At 45.6% G+C, this 21,783-nt stretch overlaps 1 protein-coding gene across 1 annotated transcript in view; it reads right to left on the bottom strand.

The window, feature by feature from the left end:
* DRC8 (dynein regulatory complex subunit 8) overlaps positions 1–21,349 on the bottom strand; it is a 67,154-nt gene extending 45,805 nt beyond the window's left edge. Inside the window, exon 1 of the mRNA XM_081114434.1 lies at positions 20,854–21,349. Coding sequence (XP_080970560.1) covers positions 20,854–20,884 — 31 coding nt within the window. The 5' untranslated portion in view covers positions 20,885–21,349. The remainder of the gene's footprint in view (positions 1–20,853) is intronic.
* Between the last annotated feature and the right edge of the window lie 434 nt (positions 21,350–21,783).

Below are 21,783 nucleotides of genomic sequence, written 5' to 3'. Positions count from 1 at the left end.
ACAGACAGGCGTGAGCAGAGCTAGAGCAACAGGCCTGGCATGGACTATCACCAGGGTGGAAAGCCCCGAGTGGCTACCAATGGGCAAAACTGGGAAAACAGGGACCTCACCCCCGGGCTGACCGCTCCTCCCCTGGGGCATTGCTGTCCTTGAGATTTAGACCCCCTGACTTTCATATCGATGGCCATGCTGTTCAGACCCTCCCCTGACTTTCCTCCCCTGGCCTGTCGCCAGTCATGTGGTCGACTCCCTTAGAGGAGAAACAAAGGAGCCGGAGAAGAGCCTCAAAGGACTTCCATGGAGCTCTTGCATGACCACTCCTTAAGCATTAATCCCTCAGGACAATGAGGTTCTGACCCACGTCAAATAACCTTAGGAATAAAGTCTCGGGTCTATTGACAGAGTTTTGGTCAAACCAGGCCTCAGTTGTGTTTCAGCTCCAGGCCCAGAAAAGCAGCAAGGCTAACAGAGGGGGTACGAGGAAGGGGGGAAAGGTGGCACCACACATGCCATGGTGGACTGTAGGGCCAGATGTGATGACTGATGACCCCCTACCCTGGCACCAACCAATAAGTAGGAACCACAACCCTGAAAGAACAACACCTGGAAAGCTGATGAATATTCCATTGAGATCCTCCCCTGGGATTTTCCCTAAGATAGGGGTGGGCAATCTTTTTGTGAGTGCGTGCCGAAACCAGCAAAATTTCTGACTCAAAATTATTCTGTGTGCCAACCCTAATTTTTTGAGAACATGTTACGCCTACTAGATATCTCTTAAGGTGTACGTATGTGAAGAACCTTGAAGAAATAATAAAATTCATTCGAGTGACAAAAACACAGTATATGATGAAAAATACATTTATTTTTTAATGTATACATGTACACTGATAGTCCAACAGAAAACTTTATGACTCCGTTTGATATTATCAGTGGGACTTTTGCTGCTGCGTCACTGATGACAGAGATTTTACATCAGGTTTCTATTTCGTGACCTTCAGAGATATGCACGAGCTACTACTTTCATCCGTCGGGCTACTCCTATTAAAAGACTTAACAAAATTCATCCCTGAGAACAAAACTCACAAGCGTATGTGGATGAAAACATGGAGAGTAACGTTGTTGCGAAGTTTTTTAAACAGAAAAAATTTTCTGGAATGGCATTCCAAGTCCTCAATAGTTCATTTTCGACACTTCTCTCTGGTACTCCTGTCTCTAATCGCTTTTTTTCAATGTTTTCCAAGTCAACTTTAAGGTCAGTAAATTTCTGCTTCCAAATTGAGCTACTCTGAAATTCAATCAACTGCATTTCAAAGTCAGCCATGTCTATCCATGAAAACATTTGTAAGTTTAGTTCCTCCAGTTTCATGCTGTCTGGAAACCTCATGAATTTTGCTGTCTCTTCCAGTTCTCTGAATTTCGCAAATCTTGAGAAGAACTGCTCAATAGTTGACTTGATGATGTTTAAAAACAGCTTTTGAAGGCTTTGACAGTCTGTTCTGTCACCTTTTGGGAGGTCTTTGATGTGCCTCTTGAGGTTTGGAAATATCTAAATCTCTCACCATCCACATCCCTCTTAAAGACTTCCAGTTTCTTTTCAAAAGCCTTTATGTAACCAAACATAACATCAAGTGTCTTGCCAGTTCCTTGGAATTTAACATTTAAGTTATTCAAATGTTCACAAAAATTGTAAATGGAAGATTATAAGAGAGGGTTTTGCGTGCTAGCAAAAGTTACACGTGTGCCAGGGGTTGCCCACCCCTGCCCTAAGATCTCTGCCTTTAGAGGGCAAATAAAAACCCTCAGGATGGAGGACTCAGTATGTGTTCTTTCTCTCTGGAGTGCGCCCCTCACCTTTTGCCCTCTCCTTCCCCCCAGGTGTGTACATCCTTGCTTTCTTTCTCCTAAGTTCCAAGGGCCCATTTTTATCCTCTGTAACTTATTTCCTGAGCCCACACAGCCCAGCTGGCTCACTTCTTCCACAGCTCACTTCCTCTACCTCTGTGCCTTTTTTTTTAACTTTAATTAATTAATTTTTTTTAATCTTCACCCAAGGGTATACTGAGAGAGAGAGAGAGAAGAGAGAGAGAGAGAGAGAGAGAGAGAGAGAGAGAGAGAGAGAAACATTGAAGCGAGAGAGAAACATCAGTGTCCTTCTGTACACTCTCCAACTGGGGGTCAAACACCCAATCCAGGCATGTACCCTGACTGGTAATCCAACCAGCAATTTCCAGTGCATGGGATATAGCTCAACAAACTGAGCCACTCCAGCCTGACCCTCTGTGACTTTCTAAATAAAATTTTCCTTGTATTTGAGTCTTGGATCTGAATTCTTTCTTAGCCAGAGCTCAAGTGCCAAGGTTGCTGAACCGAAGTCCAATCACCAGTAACATTCTGGTGCAATTTCGCCACAAAAGTACTAATTGGAGTCCATATATCTTCATTAGTTATTTTTTTTAATATATTTTAATAATTTTTCATAGAGAGGAAGGGAGAGGGATAGAGTTAGAAACATCAATGAGAGAGAAACATCGATCAGCTGCCTCCTGCACACCTCCCACTGGGTATGTGTCCGCAACCAAGGTACATGCCCTCGATCAGAATCGAACCTGAGACCCTTCAGTCCACAGGCCGGCGCTCTATCCACTGAGCCAAACTGGTTAGGGCACTTCATTAGTTATTAACACACAACAGATTAAGATGTTATACAAATTTTTAGAAACTTCCATGAAGTGCTTGCCTAATGACATATTTAGGTCAGTGCAGAAATAAAGTCACAATTAAAAACCACGGAATCTCAAGATGAAAGAGAATTTGATGTCATTTAGCCCTCTCAACTACAGGAAAAATCCCCTCTGAAAAATGCTTATGTGGTCATGGACCAGAGTTTGGTTTATTCTTCTTTACTGTAAGGACTAATCACTTGTTTTTTAAAAGCATTGTATTGACTATGGCCACCACAAATGAAAAAATGTGTTTACTGAGATCTTAAAAATGTTTTTTAAAGATCCATACTCAGTTCCCCTTCAGCAGGAAAAAAATCTAACCTAACTCTCGATTAGTCATGTTAATAAAAGTGTAAAGCCTGGCCTGCTTGGCTCAGTGATTGAACATCGACCTATGAACTACTAGGAGGTCAGGTTTTGTGAGGGCACATGCCCAGGTTGTGAGCTCTATCCCCAGTGTGGGGCGTGCAGGGAGCAGCCTCTCTCTCTCTCTCTCTCTCTCTCTCTCTCTCTCTCTCTCTTTTTCCTCCTTCCTCTCTGAAATCAATAAAAATATTTTTTACAAATATAGAACTGTAAATAAAGCCATAATTCATCATTGTGCTCTGGAAACAATTTCTAGCTACAGAACATGCTTAAACTATAACCTTGATATATATGAGAAACTGGTTGGTTGGTAATCCAAGTAATTCTATTTAATTCATGATTACATCTAATTCAAAATCAGAAATAATATCTCAAAAATTAAATGAAGCTAAAATTAATATGTAGGTTTTCAGTAAGTTTATGCAATTTTGCCAAGCTTGGAGGAAAATATTAGCAATAATACGTTTATTTTCACAGAAATGTCATGTTAGCAGGTGTTCTAGAAAATGTTACTTTTTATAGAGTGCCCATTTAGCAAAAGTGAAATGACCATATGTGGAAATAAGCACTTTACAAGATGATCAGATGGTGAAATAATACCAGAACTACTAATTAACAAGCACACTTTCATAACAGAACTACTACAAAAGATGCCACATTTCAGACTATCATGTATATTTTAAAATATGTTGTATACTGACTGAAGGTTTATCAATGTTGATAAAATAAGAATCTTAGAAGTATTTTTTGTGTTAAACAGTAAGAACGCATTTATTGTGTACCCTCCATCCCCCAAGCAATCTCATGGGTGTTTACTAGATACTAACTCTTAAATGTGCTCTTAAAAATGATATCCTTTATATTAACTTGATTCAGTATCCTGAATAGAGCCAGGAACCGGTATTTTTACTAAGTACCTCAGGGGATTTGATGAGTGGCCAAGTTTGGGAATCACTACATTAATTAACAGGGTAGTTTTAAAGAACATCAGGCTTTGCAGCCAGAAACAACCCCAAACAAATTCCTACTCTAACCTTTATAGACTAAGTGGGCTTGGGCAAGCTATTTAGTTTCCCTAAAGATCAAACATACTTTTCTAAAATAAGAATAATGCCTTAAACACAGAACATTGTAAGTATTAAGAGAAAATGTATATAAATACTTACAATGTGTATGTAAATATTAAATAGATGTTAACTGTTAATAACTATTTTAACTGCTCAAACCATCCACCTCTCCCCCATTCCCTACCTTTGTTCCTGCTCCTCTCTCAAGCTGGTACTCTCCCATTTTTTCCCTGCTTTTCTTTTTGTTTTAAATACTTTTATTGGTTTCAGAGAGGAGGGGAGCAGGAGAGAGAAAAAGAAACATCAATGATGAGAGAGAATCATTGATCTGCTGTCTCCTGCACGCCCAACACTGGAGATCGAGCCCCCAACCCGGGCATGTGCCCTGACCAAGAATTGAACCGTAACTTCCAGGTTCATAGCTCAACATTCAACCACTGAGCCACGCTGGCTGGGCAAACTTGTCAACCTTTAAGCCACTCTTTCGATCTCTTCCAACAAGCCTCCACCCACACAGACACCATCTCCCTTCTCACTCTCTGGACGAGGCCAAGTACTCGTCCTCTATGCTTACACATCACCCTGTGCTTATTTCTCTTCATTCATGAACACCTATGATATACTAGACACTGAGACACAGGAGAGAACAAAACTGATGTGCTGACATTCTAATAGAAAACAGGAATATCTAGTGTCTGTTTTCCCACTAAATATTAAGTCCTTCACATCTATATCAAGCTCATTTTTATATCTCTGGCATTGAACAATGTCTGGCATAAAGGAGATATTAATAAATGCTCTTAACTAAAAAGATGAAAGGCTTAATTAATGAAAGTAAGTTCTGGAGAAGAAAAAAGTGGATGAGGTCATGAATACAAATGAGAAAAGGAGCGCTCTTCTACTAAAATAACAGGGAAGGCGGGAAAGGAGTGTTAAACATGTGTTTCAAGGTAGAGGCAACAAGCTGAGGGAGTTCAGGGCTAATGATGACCATTTTTAAGAATACAAAGACCCTCTACTGAGAATAAGGAGGCTGAAGTTAGATCAAACAGTTTTAAGCAAAGCTCCCCCCTCACACACACACAAGCCAGCAGGAGGCTAAAGTAGACATTCATGGATGCCTCTGCCTTCTCCTCTTCCTCTTCCTCTTCCCCCTCCCCCTCCACCTCATCTTCCACCTCGCTCTCCTGCTTTTCCCCTCCTCTTCCTCTCCTTTGCCTTTTCCTTTTTCTTTTTTGGCCACCAGGATCCAAATACTTCCTATTCTGAGGGAATCCCTATTGTGTGCATTAGCGGAATACAATGTCATCTCACTAAGGAAGCCAGAAAGGACAGACCTTCCCTCTCCCAGTCTTCGCGTAGTGAAGGAATAGGAACATGACCCAGGCTCAGCCAATCAATATTCTTGTGCAGGATTTTGAATTTTAAGAAGCTAATACAAAAAAGTAGAGAGTTTTTGAATTACATATGGGGATGGAAAAAGCAATAACAGCAAGAATTTAGTTAACATTGGTTCAAGGGCAGCAGTACTTTTAGAGACAGAAATAGAACATTGGGCACTAGCTACTAGTTGTAAGAAATATTAATCATGCTCTGTTAACCATGATTGTTTTATTCTGATTAAAAAAAGCACATTCACCCACCATGGCTCAGTGGTTGAGTGTTGACCTATGAATCAAGCGCTCATGGTTCAATTCCTTGGCATTTCTTCATCAGTTTTCATGCCTGGGTTGCGGGCTTGATACCCAGGGTGGAGCATGCAGGAGGCAGCCAATCAACGATCCTCTTTCATCACTGATGTTTCTCTTTCTCTCTCTCTCCTTTCCTCTCTGAAATAAATAAAAACAGATTTAAAAAAAATATATAGAGAAAGCACATTCTAACCTGGCTGGGGGTTGAACACCCCTGGAACCTGGGAGTCAACCTTGGAATGGGGCCCATTCTCATCCAAGAACTGCCTATTATCACAGAAAGATTAACAACATTGTTGCCCAAATAATGATGGCTGCCCGGAGCCCACATTGCCTGCAATGTGTAACCATTATGCCCATATTTTTTTCCTCTTGCCTACTTTCCCATGTAATCTTTCTCCTACCGAATATAAGCAGCTGGCTTATGGAGGGGGGCAGAGCAGATTTTGATGGATGACCTGCTGTTCTCCCATGCTGCCGGAAGGACAGGAATAAACACTCATATATGACTCAACACTGGCTCTGCTTAATTGGCTTAAATAGTGACAGGCAGCCTGGTCCCATTGGTTGTCCAGTTTCAGCACAGCAGTAGAAAATTAACCAAACTGTCCTTGTAGCATAACCTTGGCCGTACAACCTCCTTGGTTTGGGCTGGTTGTGTTGTCCAAGTTCATTCTCCAGATTCCCTGTTGATTTTGTGAGCTCCCTGCTAACTTCTAATAAATTCCTTTTCTACTTACATTAGCCACTATCTGTTTTATTTGGTTGATAAATTGGGACAGGGAGAGATAGAAGGATTGAAGAAATCAGAGGTCTTGATAAGGTCCAACAGCAGGTAATTTATGTAAGGAAACAGAACACCAGTGGGAAGCTGGGAGATTGTGGTCAGTTGATAGTATAAAAGAGTCAGGATTTCAAAGTGTCTCATGTTATGCTCAGATTTCAAGATCCCCAAAAGCCCATCAGGGAGCCAGCCGAGTCCGATGCAAAAGCAAAGAGTCTTTATTCGAGCTAGCTCGGCTCCCCGACCACACTCACTGATGCAACAGCAAGTCAAGTGGCAGAGAGAAAGAACTCTGTGTGGAGAGGGGTTTTATAGGGGGTTGGAGTAAGGGGAGGAGAAAGGACTGTGGGCCCTGCCGATTGGCCAGGCGCAAGTCGGTGTCTTATTACACAGGATGTGGTCATATCTATGGCGCGCACTTCCCTTGACTGTCATTGGTTAGTTTAAAGAAGTCCTGGGTGTGGCTAGCAGAGGCTTAGGCTTCCGGGAAGAAGCTCCTTGCCAAGCACATGGCCGCCCAAAAATGGTGGATCCAGGGTAAGATGGAGGGCGTAGCCCTCGCCCTTTCATCTCACAAGATCTAAATATGAGAGTAAGATGTTAAAAAAGAATGGAAATGAAGATCACTGAAGTTGGAAAGAATAAAGAATTATGAAACTACTGTGTTGGATTAATGGCCTACCTAGTCACTGAAGTCATCCAAAATGATGGTGGAATTTGGAATGGACAGAAAACTGATAAAGAAATGGCAAAGGCTTTGATCAGCAAACAGTAAGCAAAAGGGAGACAGTAATAAAGAGAAAAGGTGAAGAAGAACAAATTTCAAAGGAAGAATTTTTATGTAAGAAGGAAAAAGCAATTAATTTGGAATTTGAAGTGGGCTGATTCAACTTCTACTTGAAGGCAAAAAGACATGGGAGAATGAATAGCCCTTACTCTGAAATGGCACCAAAAGAAGTGGTAGGCTAAGAGAAAGCGGAGATTAAGTTAAGAAAAAGGAATGAGCGGGGTGTTCTATAAAAAAAGTATTTGTCCACTCATCTGCCGATGGGCACTTAGGTTGTTTCCAAATCTGTGCTGCTATGAACATAGGGGTGCATATATCCATTTTTTAAAAAATTTATTTCTTTATTGATTTCAGAGGAAGGGAAAGGGAGAGAGAAATAGAAACATCAACGATGAGAGAGAATCATTGATTGGCTGCCTCCTGCACACCCCCTACTGGGGATCAAGCCTGCAACCCAGGCATGTGCCCTTGGCCGGACCAAACCTGGGACCCTTCAGTCCTCAGGCTGATGCTCTATCCACTGAGCCAAGCCAGCCAGGGCATATATCCATTTTGATTGGTGTTTCTGGTTTCTTGGCATATAGTCCTAGAAGTGGGATTACTCATCAGTAAGTAGATGAGTGGATTAAAAAACCGTGGTACATCTACACAATGGAATACTACACCGCTATAAAAAAGAAGGAACTTTTACCATTTGCAACAACATGGACGGAACTGGAAAGCATTATGCTAAGCAAAATAAATCAATCGGACAAAGATAAATATCACACGATCTCACTCATCTGTGGGATATAATGATCAACATAATTTGATGAACAAAAATAAATCCAGAGACAAATGGCAGAGGAGATGGGGTGTTAGAGAGCAACCAAAGGACTTGTATACATGCATATTAGCATAACCAATGGACACAGACACTGGGGCAGTGGGGGCTTGCCCAGGGTGGGAACGGCTGGGGGGAAGGGGGAGGAAGAAGGAGACATATGTAAAACTTTAGACTATAAAAAAAAAGTTTGTAAAGAAATTTATTTATATGAGAATAAGCCTCAAGCACCAAAGGACTCCATACAAAGTAGTGAAAAGAAAGTCAGGAGGAAGAGAAAGGACAGGTGAAGAAGGTCAGAGCTATATAAAGAAGGGAACACAAGGAAATAAAATAACTGGAGATGTCTGCATATGAAACAGAAGTAAACAGCTGAATACAAGTATGCTGAAGAAAATTCATATTTAAATACAAAGGCAATAATCCTATAGAATATTTCCTCTCTTTTACCTAAGGCCCAGGCTCCTGTCTTCTTATCCAAATTTAGATTCAAATCTGTGTCCTCTAGTGAAATATTGACAAGTTAGTTGATCCTTTTAAGCTTCAACTGGGGTAGCAGTTCCTTTCAGGACTGTAAATACCAAATGAACGGCATGAGTTGGTCTAACCCACTGGTTCTCAACCTTCCTAATGCTGTGACCCTTTAATACAGTTCATGTTGTGGTGACCCCCAACCATAAAATTATTTTCGTTGCTACTTCATAACTGTAGTTTTGCTACTGTTATGAATCGTCATGTAAATATCTGATGTGTAGGATCTATTTTCATTGTTACAAATTGAACATAATTAAAGCATAGTGATTAATCACAAAAACAATATGTAATTATAAATGTGTTTCCCGATGGTCTTAGGCGATCCCTGTGAAAGGGTCGTTCGACCCCCAAAGGGGTCGTGACCCACAGGTTGAGAACCACTGGTCTAACCCAATACTTAGAACTTGTAGGCACTAATAAACACTAACTAAACTATTAAATTCTTAAAGGCAGGAACACGGCAAAAGTGACAGAATACCACTTAGATCATAGTAATCTAATCTAGTAAAAGAGAAACATGCAAATTGACTGCACCTCCACTACGCCCCCCAAGCCATACCCACCAGCCAATCAGAGTGACTATATGCAAATTAACCCAACCAAGATGGCAGCTGGCAGCCAAGCAGCTGGAGCAAGCAGGAGGCTTGGTTGCCCCGCAATGGAGGAAGCCAAGCTTCCTGCCTGCCCTGGCCAGCTGTGGCCTGCACTCAAGGCAACAAATGTTCAATTACAGAAGATAAATAAATCCCAGATACCTGCTTCCAGCCAGCCTCCACTGGGAGCTTGGGTGGCTGGGGGTTGTGGCCAGCCTGCAAACAACCATCAGCCCCTCACCCAGATGGCCACACCCTCATGGGGTGAGGGTCCCCACTGGGGGTGTGGCCAGCCTGCAAACAGCCCTCAGCCCCTCACCCAGACTGGCCAGGCAACGCCCCCACCCTGAAGGGGCTGTGGCCAGCCTGCAAACAGCCCTCATACTCTCACTCAGTATGGTCAGGCACCCCAGTGGGGACCCCCACACTGAAGGAGCTGTGGCCAGCCTGCAAACAGCCATCAGCTCCTCACCCAGGCTGGCCAGGCACCCCAGTGGGGACCCCCACACTGAAGGGGCTGTGGCCAGCCTGCAAACAGCCATTAGCCCCTCACCCAGGCTGGTCAGGCACCCCAGCGGGGACCCCCACACTGAAGGTGCTGTGGCCAGCCTGAAAATGGCCCTCATCCCCTCACCCAGGCTGGCCAGGCACCCCAGCGGGACCCCCACCCTAATCAGGGACACCCTTCAGGGCAAACCAGACAGCCCCCACCCATGTACCAGGCCTCTATCCTATATAATAAAAGGGTGATATGCAAATTGACCCTAACAGCAGAACGACTGGGAATGACTGGTCACTATGACACACACTGACCACCAGGGGGCAGACACCAGGAACTGCCCCCTGGTGGTCAGTGCACTCCCACAGGGGGAGCTCTGCTCAGCCACAAGCCAGGCTGACGGCTGCCAGTACAGGGGTGGTGGTGGGAGCCTCTCCCGCCTCCTCAGCAGCACTAAGGATGTCTGACTGCAGCTTAGGCCTGGTCCCCGCTGGCAAGTGGACATCCCCCGAGGGCTGCCGGACTGCCAGAGGGATGTCTGACTGCCAGCTTAGGCCCAATCCCCCGGGGAGCAGGCCTAAGCCAGCAGGTGGTCATCCCCCGAGGGGTCCCAGACTGCGAGAGGGCACAGGCCGGGCTGAGGGACGCCCCCCCCCCTGCCACCGAGTGCACAAATTTTTGTGCACCAGGCCTCTAGTCCTATATAATAAAGCGGGAACATGCAAATTGACCGTCACTCCACCACAAAGATGGCGGCGCCCACAGTGGAGGCCGAGTTCCCAAAACGAGCCTTAATGAGCAATCAGCAGGGACCTGAGGCTGCGCCTCCCCACCACCGCCACCCCATAGGGCTTGACAGGGGACCTCAGGCTGTACCCCCTGCAGGGCTTGACAGGGGACCTCAGGCCACTCCCCCGCCTGGCAGGGCTTGCACCCCCTGCCCCAGCACCAGAACAGGGGACCTCAGGCCACACACCCCCGCCCCAGCACCAGGGGACCTGAGGCCGCACCCCCCCTCCTAGCGCAGGACCGGGGGACCTGAGGCTGCGCCCCCTGCCCGGCAGGGCTTGACCAGGGACCTCAAGGCATGTCCCCCACCTGGCGGGGCTTGACAGGGGATCTCAGGCCATACCCCCCACCCAGGCCCAGGCTGGGGGACCTCAGGCCACAACCCCACCTTGGGCCAGGGGACCTGAGGCTGCACCCTCCCGCCTGGCGGGGCTTGACAAGGGTGGGGCTGGCCGGGTCTGGATCTAGCCCAATGGTGGGGGGAGGCAGACAGGTCTGGGTCTCATGCAATTTTGAGGTGCACGTGGGTGGGCAGGGACTTGACTCTGGGTCTCGTGGTGCACCCCAGACTCTGACAGGAGAAAGATTTTCATATACATTTTACTAATTTTCTTTCATCTCTGACACTTCTATTATAGAGAAAGGGCAAATAGCAATATTAAAATATTTCCTCCAATTAATCCCCTTTTAATGTGCATGAATTACATGCACCAGGCCATTAGTAATAGATAATACAGAATTTTGGTACCTGGAAGTGAGATGCTACCATAACAAATGCCAAAAAAATGTGGGAGAGGATTTAGAGTCAGGAAGTGCTGGCCTTTGAGTATGCTGTAGGTTACAGCTTAAAGGAAAGTGAGGAAAATCACACTGCAAACTGTGGAGGGGGATCCTTTTTATGAATAGCAGAAGAAATGCTGTTAACATGGGAAGTAGAAAATATTCGTGATAAACTAAAGGTCTAGATAAAAAATTTTCTAGGGAAACCACTAAAGGTGCACCTTGGTTCCTTCTGGCTGCATATAATAAAACTAGAGCATGAATTCTTGCACCAATGGGGTCCCTCGGCCTGGCCTGTGGGATCGGGCCAAAACTGGCTGACATCCCTCGAGGGGTCCCGGATTGCAAGAGGGCACAGGCCAGGCAGAGGGACCCCACTGGTGCACAACTGGGGCCAGGAAGGACATGGGAGGTTGGCCAACTGGGGAGGGACCGCAGGAGGGCTCCAAGGCATGTCTGGCCCATCTCGCTCAGTCCTGATAGGCCCGACCCCCACAGCAAGCTAACCTACCAGTCGGAGCGTCTGCCCCCTGGTGGTCAGTGCACATCATATGGCTGTTCGACCGTCTGCCCCCTGGTGGTCAGTGCACATCATAGCAAGCAGTTGAGCAGCCTTAGCATATTATACTTTAATTGGTTGAACGGCTGACCAGACAATCGGACATTTAGCGTATTAAGCTCTTATTATATAGGATGGAGGAGAAAGATCGCCTAGAGGAAAAACTTAAACAAAAAGGAGCCATGAATTGCTAGTTATGAAATTACCTGCCTCTCCAGATGGCAACGGATGCTAAGATAAGAAATGGCTTCTGCCGAAACCAGTTTGGCTCAGTGGATAGAGCGTCGGCCTGCGGACTGAAAGGTCCCAGGTTCGATTCCGGTCAAGGGCATGTACCTGGGTTGCGGGCATATCCCCAGTAGGAGATGTGCAGGAGGCAGCTGATCGATGTTTCTCTCTCATCGATGTTTCTAACTCTCTATCTCTCTCCCTTCCTCTCTGTAAAAAATCAATAAAATATATTTAAAAAAAAAAAAAGAAATGGCTTCTGGGCAAAAATCAAATTTGAGGCACTGGCAGAAAAACACAACTTAAACATGAAACAAAGTATACGACTGTAAAATCCTTTGTTAAGACCTCAGAAAGATCAAATCTAGAGTCTCAGGCACCACACAAACTAGCAAAAGAACCTCTTAGGAGTTCAAGGATGTGTCTCAGAAATCCTTTTAATCAAACAAGAAGGCTTCAAAAGAAGCCTAATATCTCTCAGCTATCTCAGTAGAAGCCCAAAGTAGAGAATGGCTTATCTCAAATAAATGTGTGTATATGGCTTTTGTCCAGTAGACAATAAGATTCATAAGAGACTCATGAAGATTTTAAGAGAATTATATTTGCAGCTCCAGCATGGACTGAAAGAGGATAAAGACAGCACAAAATGAAAAAAATAAAACAACTGGACTCCCAAAAATTATATTGGTAGTAAACAGGTTTAGAAAATTACTTAGTTAAAAACATGTACTCTCTCTCATAAAAAGGAGCATGACACAGAGGGTAGAACCCAGAGCCAAAGGGCAGAGCTAAAAGCCATCCAAAACCATTTCAGGACAGTAAGACCAGTCCTAATCAAGAACCTTGCAATATTTGCCCATACATTGACTCGGCCTATATCAAATGGAAACAGAAACCACTGGCTAGAGCTGTAACAATCTGAACAACAAAACGAAGCAGCATTGAATTATAATCCTATATAATAAAAGGCCAGAGCTCTAATCAGTTTGGCTCAGTGGATAGGGCATCAGCCTGTGGACTGAAAGGTTCCAGGTTCGATTCCGGTCAAGGGCATGTACCTTGGTTGCAGGCACATCCCCAGTAGGGGGTGTGCAGGAGGCAGCTGATCAATGTTTCTCTTTCATCGATGTTTCTAACTCTCTATCCCTCTCCCTTCCTCTCTGTAAAAATCAATAAAATATATTTTTAAAAAAATAACAAAAGGCCAGAGACCATAACAGCCAGAACACCAATCAACCAGTCGCTATGAGGTGCACTGATCACCTCTCAGTCCCTCCTTTCCGCCCCCCGGCCTTCAGGCTCCAATTGCTGGATGGCAAACGGGGAACCACGGGGAACTGGGGTGAGTGGCGACAGGACGGGACTAGGGACTGGCAAGCGGGCGGAAGATGGCCCTGATCGCAGGCTAGGCCTGGAGACCCCACCCGCACACGATTTTGCGCTCTGGGCCTCTAGTTCTAAGTATAAATTAACATCCATGAGTCTACACTGACATAAAGGAATGGCTGAGTAAACAAATAGATAGGAGACAGGAAACAAATCTGTGCAGAAGAATTCCAAATAATTTATGTAGATTCTCTGTCCTCAAGAAGGCAGAGCAAACTCCCCACTCCTTCTGTGTGGGTTCTACATAATGACTTCCTTCCAAGAGTCCAGTATGGAAAAGGGAGAAAAAGAGTAACTTTACAGTGAAGAAACCTGACAAAACTACAGCCAGGTGATCCAGGTCAACATCAACAGTGATATAAATTATATTGATAGCCTGCACTCTTGATATAATGTGAAGAAAATAGCATTTTACCTCTGTGGTCTTCCTTCCCAAGTTCCATACTCCAATTTAATCATGAGAAAAACATCACACAAACTCCCTTCTCTCTCCCACTGTTCAGAGGAATTAAATGAGATGCCCAAGTAAAACTGGGGGGGAAAGCAGTGTCCAAATTCAAGCCCTGGTTTTTGGCTCCAAATGTATTGCTGCATTTAAAAAAGAAGTTACTTTATTACACTCAATAATATACTTCTAAGGATAAAATACCCAGCAGTATATTAAAGAATCACAGCATGTGAATATCATCTTTTTAAATAGGAATTTCCAAATTGCCTTCCAAAAACACTATACCAATTTTTTTAAATATATTTTTATTGATTTCAGAAAGGAAGAGAGAGGAAGTAAGAGAGAAACATCAATGATGATAATCGTTGATTGGCTGCCTCCTGCATGCCCCATACTGGGGATCGAGCCTGCAATCTGGGCATGAGTCCTTGACCGGAATCGAACCTGGGACCCTTCAGTCAGCAGGCTGACGCTCTATCTACTGAGTCAAACTGGCTAGGGCCAATGTACCCATTTTTTTTTTTTTCATTTTGGGTGTGCTCAACATTTCCATTTGATTTTTTTAAATTGTGGTAAAATATAAAAAATTAACCATCTTAACCATTTTTAAGTGTACAGTTCAGAAGTGTTAAGTACAATCACATTGTTGTGCAACCGATTTTCAGAACTCTTTTCATCTTGCAAAACTTCAACTGTATTAAATAATAACTTCCCTTTTCCCCTTCCCCTGGCAACTGCCATTCTACTTTCTGTTCCTATGAGTCTGATTACTCCAGGTACTTCGAATAAGTGAAATTATACAGTACTTGTCTTTTTGTGACTGGTTAAATTCACTTAGCATAATTTTAAGGTTCATCCTTGTGGTAGCACACGTCAGAATTTCCTTCCTTCTAAAGCTAAATAATATTTCGCTGTATGTGTATAATACATTTTGTTTATTCATCCATTGGTGGACACTTGAGTTGTCTCCACCTTTTGGTCATTATGAATAATGCTGTTATGAACACTGGATATACAATTATATATTCTGAGTTCCTGCTTTCAATTATTTTGGGTATAAACCCAGATGTGGAATTGCTAAATCATACAGTAATTCAGTATCTTTTTTTTTTTTTTTTCAGGAACTGCCATACTATTTTTCACAGCAGCTGCACCATTTTATTTTATTTATTGATTTTAGAGGGAGAGAGAGAGAAAAAAAAACATCGATCAGCCGCTTCCGCATGCATCCTGACCAAAGATGGAACTGGAAACCTGGGTAAGTGCCCTGACTGGGAATGAAACCCCCCACCTTTTGATGTACAGGACAACGCTTCAACCAACTGAGCCACACCATCCAGGGCAAGCTGTACCATTTTATATTCCCATCAACAATATACAAGGGTGCCCATTTCTCCACATCTTCATCAATACTTCTTATAGTAGCTAATCTAATGGGTGTGAAGTGGTATTACATTGTCCATTTGATTTTTTAAGTAAGGAATTTTTGACAAGTTTTTATACATTAATCAAAGATAAATTTAAGTCCAGTTTTTCTGAATTAGAGGAAGTAAGTTAAATTTCAGTAAGCCAGTTTTCTTCTTCAATTAGTCTCTACCTAGAGACTTATCAGTCTAAAACAGGGACAAAACTTGTTAAATGGCCCCAAATATATGTATAAATGCATCATATGTGATCAATAGTTGGTAAGACTTGGTTTAAGTTTTTCTACCCCCTAGATCAGTGATGGCGAACCTATGACACACGTGTCAGAGGTGACACGCGAACTCATTTTTTTGGTTGATTTTTCTTTGTTAAATGGCATTTAAATATATAAAATAAATATCAAAAATATGTCTTTGTTTTACTGTGGTTGCAAATATCAAAAAGTTTCTATATGTGACACGGCACCAGAGTTAAGTTAGGGTTTTTCAAAATGCTGGCACACCGAGCTCAAAAGGTTCGCCATCACTGCCCTAGATTCCAAGTCACACATTTACTAATAGCTATTCCCTAAATGTACCAAGCACTTCCCTTCCTATTTATTCTGCATTCCTTTAGTGTCAGGCATTGTGGGAGGTACTGAGGATATAAACATGAATAAAAAGACACTGTCCCCATTACAACAACATTATGAATACATACAATTATTCCCAATTTACATTTGAAGGACCTGAGGTTCCTTAGGTTTAACAATCTTGGCTAAGATCTGATAGAGGTTGGAGAAGCTAGAACTCAAATTCAGGTCTTACTCAAAAGCTCACTTTTTCTACTATTCTATACCATATTCTGTACTATCAACAGTTCCGATAAACCATCGAAACAGAAACCAAGATGGCAGCATAGGTAAACACCGGAAATTGTTGCCCTGCACAACAACTTCAAAAATACAAACTAAAAGACAAAACGGAACAGAGAAACCAAGATGGCGGCATAGGTTAACGCCGGAGATTGCTGCCTCGAACAACCACTTCAGAGATATAACTAAAGGGCAGAACGGACATCATCCAGAACCACAGGAAGGCTGGCTGAGTGGAAATTCTACAACTAGGAGGAAAGAGAATATCATACCCAGACTCAGAGGAGGTGCAGTGCTGAAGTGAAATACTCAGGTGCGGAGTGCGCGCGCGGAGCGGGCTGGCGGCGAAGGGCGCAGTTGTTGTTTTCAATCGGGAGGGAGTTTCAGACTCTGAGCTCCAGATCCGGGCGAGTCTCTAGGGACTCAGACTCAAACGGGAGAAGCGGGACTGTCTGGCTTCGGTCGGAACTCAAAGGCAGCTTTCTCTCCGAGGTTTGCAGCGGGTGCTGGGACTCTGAAAGGCAGAGCCCCTAGGGACGGAACTGAGAGCAGCCATAACTCCTTGCTCCGCCCGCCTTGTAGATCCCCAGGGACCCGCCCCGCCCAAGCCCTGCGCTGAGCCATTTGCCGGATAGCCTCAGGCAAACGCTAGATTAGCACCACCCTAGAGATCCAGCACAGAAGCTCTCCCACTGCAGACACAGCTGACTCTCATAGCCAGTTAGCCTGGAGGTCAAATCACCCCCGGTATTTCCAACAACAATCAAGGCTTAACTACAACAAGACTGCGCACAAAGACCACTAGGGGGTGCACCGAGAAAAGATAAAAAAATGCGGAGACAAAGAAACAGGATGCAAATGTCAGAAATGGAAGATATAGAGCTCAAAACCACACTTTTAAGGTCTCTCAAGAACTGTCTAGAAGCTGCCGATAAACTTAGTAAGGCCCTCGAAAAGACTGGTGAGACCGCCGATAAATGTAGTGAGATCCTCAAGAAATCTAATGAGACCCTCGATGTTATGATAAAGAACCAACTAGAAATTAAGCATACACTGACTAAAATAAAGAATATTATACAGACACCCAACAGCAGATCAGAGGGTCGCAAAAATCAAGTCAAAGATTCAAAACACAAAGAAGCAAAAAACACCCAACTGGAAAAGCAAAATGAAAAAAGAATCCGAAAATACGAAGATAGTGTAAGGAGTCTCTGGGACAGCTTCAAGCATACCAACATCAGAATTATAGGGGTGCCAGAAGATGAGAGAGAGCAAGATATTGAAAACCTATTTGAAGAAATAATGACAGAAAACTTCCCCCACCTGGTGAAAGAAATAGACTTACAAGTCCAGGAAGCGCAGAGAACCCCAAACAAAAGGAATCCAAAGAGGACCACACCAAGACACATCATAATTAAAATGCCAAGAGCAAAAGACAAAGAGAGAATCTTAAAAGCAGCAAGAGAAAGAAACTCAGTTACCTACAAGGGAGTACCCATACGACTGTCAGCTGATTTCTCAACAGAAACTTTGCAGGCCAGAAGGGAGTGGCAAGAAATATTCAAAGTGATGAATACCAAGAACCTACAACCAAGATTACTTTATCCAGCAAAGCTATCATTCAGAATTGAAGGTCAGATAAAGTGCTTCACAGATAAGGAAAAGCTAAAGGAGTTCATCACCACCAAACCAGGATTATATGAAATGCTGAAAGGTATCCTTTAAGAAGAGGAAGAAGAAGAAAAAGATAAAGATACAAATTATGAACAACAAACATGCATCTATCAACAAGTGAATCTAATAATCAAGTGAATAAATAATCTGGTGATCATAATAGAATCAGGGACATAGAAAGGGAATGGACTGACTATTCTTGGGGGGGAAAGGGGTGTGGGAGATGCGGGAAGAGACTGGACAAAAACCGTGCACCTATGGAAGAGGACAGTGGGTGGGGAGTGAGGGCGGAGGGTGGGGCGGGAACTGGGAGGAGGGGAGTTATGGGGGGAAAAAAGAGGAACAAATGTAATAATCTGAACAATAAAGATTTAATTTTAAAAAAAAGAATAAATGAGATATAGCATATAACAGTGCTTCTAAACCTTATTTTTTTTTAATATATTTTATTGATTTTTTACAGAGAGGAAGGGAGAGAGATAGAGTTAGAAACATCGATGAGAGAGAAACATCGATCAGCTGCCTCCTGCACATCTCCTACTGGGGATGTGCTCGCAACCCAGGTACATGCCCTTGACCGGAATGGAACCTGGGACCTTTCAGTCCGCAGGCCGAAGCTCTATCCACTGAGCCAAACTGGTTTCGGCATTGTGCTTCTAAACTTTAATGTGCATATGAATCACTGGCAGATTTCTTAAAATGCAGGCTCTGGTCAGGGCTGAGATCCTTCATTCTGATCAGCTCCCAGTGACGCTGGCTGCTAGCCACAGACCAGGAGGGGATGTCACACACCTGGCACAGCACCTGGCACACGGGCTGCTCAGCCAGTTAACTGTCCCCTTCATTTCTGATCTCTGATTTCCCTCAGTGATCTCACCTTCCTTGGGGGAAAAGACTTTTTTTCACCTTTGTATTCCAAATTCCTTCCATATGATAGGCATTATATCTGCACCAACTGAAGGAATGATATCCAGCTCTTTTTAAAATCATCTTTTATTTTTCAATTACAGTTGACATACATTATTATATTAGTTTTAGGCGTATGATGAGACATAACTTGCTAAGCGATCATACGGTAACTCTTGCACCCACCTGCCATCCAGCTTTTTAACAGTCCTTACTTCTTATACAGACTTGCTTCCGCCTCTGGCTTTATTTTAAATAGAAAACTATTTTTGAAAACTGAAAAATCAGGAAAGCTTCCCATTTTTTTATTTTTGAAAAGGTAAAGAAAAAAATGTGTATGTGCAGGTTAATCCAGCGCATTTTCTCATGCTGACCTAATCAAATCTTTTTTTTAAAAAAATTCCACAATTTACTTAATTTTTCTCCTGATAATTTTTCCGTTTGTATGAGAAAGAATTTAACAAAAATTCAATCATTGGGTTTTACGGGAAGTTCTAAATTAATCTAAAAATATATAATTTGATTAGTAGGTAATACTTTACAGCAGCACAATGAAATTATCAGGACATTTTAGGAAAGGTAACATGCATAAAACAATTCTGACTTTTCCGGGTAACGGGACCATTGAAAAAAGAACAGCCTGTTTGTTATCAATGGCGGGATCTTTGGCTCCATTTCACGCGTCTCTCCGCTGGTTTTCCTGGGATCGCCTTGACCAATAAGGACTCTCAGAACTGGTGTCTCCACTTGTAAATATTGGTTGTTCACCCGAAACACTTAGCTCCACGCTGAGAAAAATGGGGTGCCGGTGTGGCGTAAGCACCCAGGAAAAGAGACAAATGCAGAGTTTTTTCCTTCCTAAAATATTGATCTCTTTTTTATGTAATTTTGCGATAAGTCTGACAACCGCCAAATACAAAAACAGTCGATCACCTTTGAGTAACCGGCAGGACGGCAGCCAAGGGTCGGGTTTGCAATCCCTGCGGATCGCGAATTAGCGGGGTACCTGGCTCCTCCCGCCCCGCGGCCACGAGCCTCGCCGCGCGGCCTCCCACCGCCGGGGGCGCCCGTGCCCGCGCTCATGCGCGTCCCCGCCCCGTCAGCTCTTCCTCTTTTTTTTTTTTTTTAATATATTTTTATTGATTTCAGAGAGGAAGGCAGAGGGAGAGAGAAACATCAACGATGAGAGAGAATCATGGATCGGCTGCCTCCCGCACGCCCCCTGCTGGGGACCAAGCCCACAACCCGGGCCTGTGCCCTTGACCGGAATCGAACCCGGGACCCCCCAGTCCGCAGGCCGACGCTCTGTCCACTGAGCCACACCGGCCAGGGCTTCGTCCTCATTATACTGCGTCGTGTTTTCGTGTTGAAAATGTCGGCCGCGAGCAGACATTTCGGAGGCGACCTGTGACCTCGGGGCCGCCCCCCCTCGCCCCCATGTCCCCGTCCAGGAGCCAAAATGGTGGCCGCGGAAGCCGTCGCCCGGGCCGGGCCGGGCGGGGCGGCCGGAGAGGACCCGCCGGCTGTCGGCACAGACCCGTCTCCCCCCGGGCCGGCCAGGGGCCCACAGCCTGGGCGGCGGCCCCGAGAGCCCGGGCGAGGGTCTGGGGGCGGCCGTGAGCAAGGACGCCATGGAGGCCCGCCCCGCCCGGCGCCTCGGCCGTAACCCGCGCAGCCACCGAGCCTCGGTCCCAGAGGGAGGCCGCGGAGCGGGGGGAGGGAGGCCTGCGAGGGAGGAGGCGGCGGCCGCACGGGCGGGGCGAGGGCGGGGCCGGGCGCGGCGGGAGCCGGGGGGGCGGCGTCCCCTGCAGGCGGCCCTTCTGCAGGCGGCCTTTCCGAAATCACCCGCTCCAGCGGCGGGAGCCCCAGGCCGGGGGTGGCCCGGCCCCACCCGGCGCCTCCCGAGGCCGGGTCGCGGCGGCGGCGAGGGCGGCCTACCTGCGCTTTCCTTTTCTTTCTCGTCCGCCATCTTGTATGGAGCCCGTCGCCTGGGAGACGCCCGTCGCGCCCCGAGGACGCGGCGCCCTGGCCCCCTTCACGCCCCGCGGCGAGTCGGGCCTGACGGGCTTCGGCCTCGGAATCCCGAGGGGCGAAGACCCCGGGCGCGGGGGGTGGGGGAGGGGGAGGCTCCGAGCGCGCGACCCCCACTTCGCGCCCCGACCCTCCAACTCCCGCGAGACCTGAAGTCCCGTCCGCCGCCCGCAGCCCGGCTTCAGCCTTTCCCCTGCAGAACCCGAGCCCGCGTTTATTCAATCACGTTCCGCGCGTCTCCTTTCCCTGCTTCCCGACGCATTTGGAGACATCACAGCTGCCCCCTCCCCGCCCCTCCTTTTGGGGCGACATGGCGTTGCTCGATTGTATTTTTACTGCAGATTTTAAAACGCAGGAGAGCTGGGTGCAGCCGAACTGCCCCGCCACCCCGCCGCCTCCCCCCAGCGCCCGCGGGCGGCTGGGCGGGGACTCCGCCTCCCGCCGCCTCGTTTGCTCCCGTCCCGGGCTCGCCGCCAGCTCCCAGGCCGGCGACGGCGCAGCCAGAACTGGGGCTGGACGGAAACGGGCGGGTGCGGGAGGAAACCGGAGCCATTATGCTGCTATTCGCCGGAGAGGGGCCTGGCTGCAGAGACACGTGTGGCAAGGGCGCACGCGCGGCGGCGTCAGGGCTGCGATTTCTGATGCAAAATAGAAGGTTCTCCTGGCAACCAACGCGCTGTGATCGGATTCCGGACGTCGGGCTGTGCTTGGCTGTGAAGTGGGGCCTGACCTCCAGGGACGGGGAAGTTTTAGACCCCGCTTTGCAGCTGGAATATGGTGTTAAGTTTTGGTCTCATTTTTTTTTAAGGATACGTTCACGAATATAAAAATACTTTC

Source organism: Myotis nattereri, assembly GCF_964212035.1.
Source record: "Myotis nattereri genome assembly, chromosome: 20".
Taxonomy (NCBI): domain Eukaryota; kingdom Metazoa; phylum Chordata; class Mammalia; order Chiroptera; family Vespertilionidae; genus Myotis; species Myotis nattereri.
This window is presented reverse-complemented; position numbering and strand designations above follow the sequence as displayed.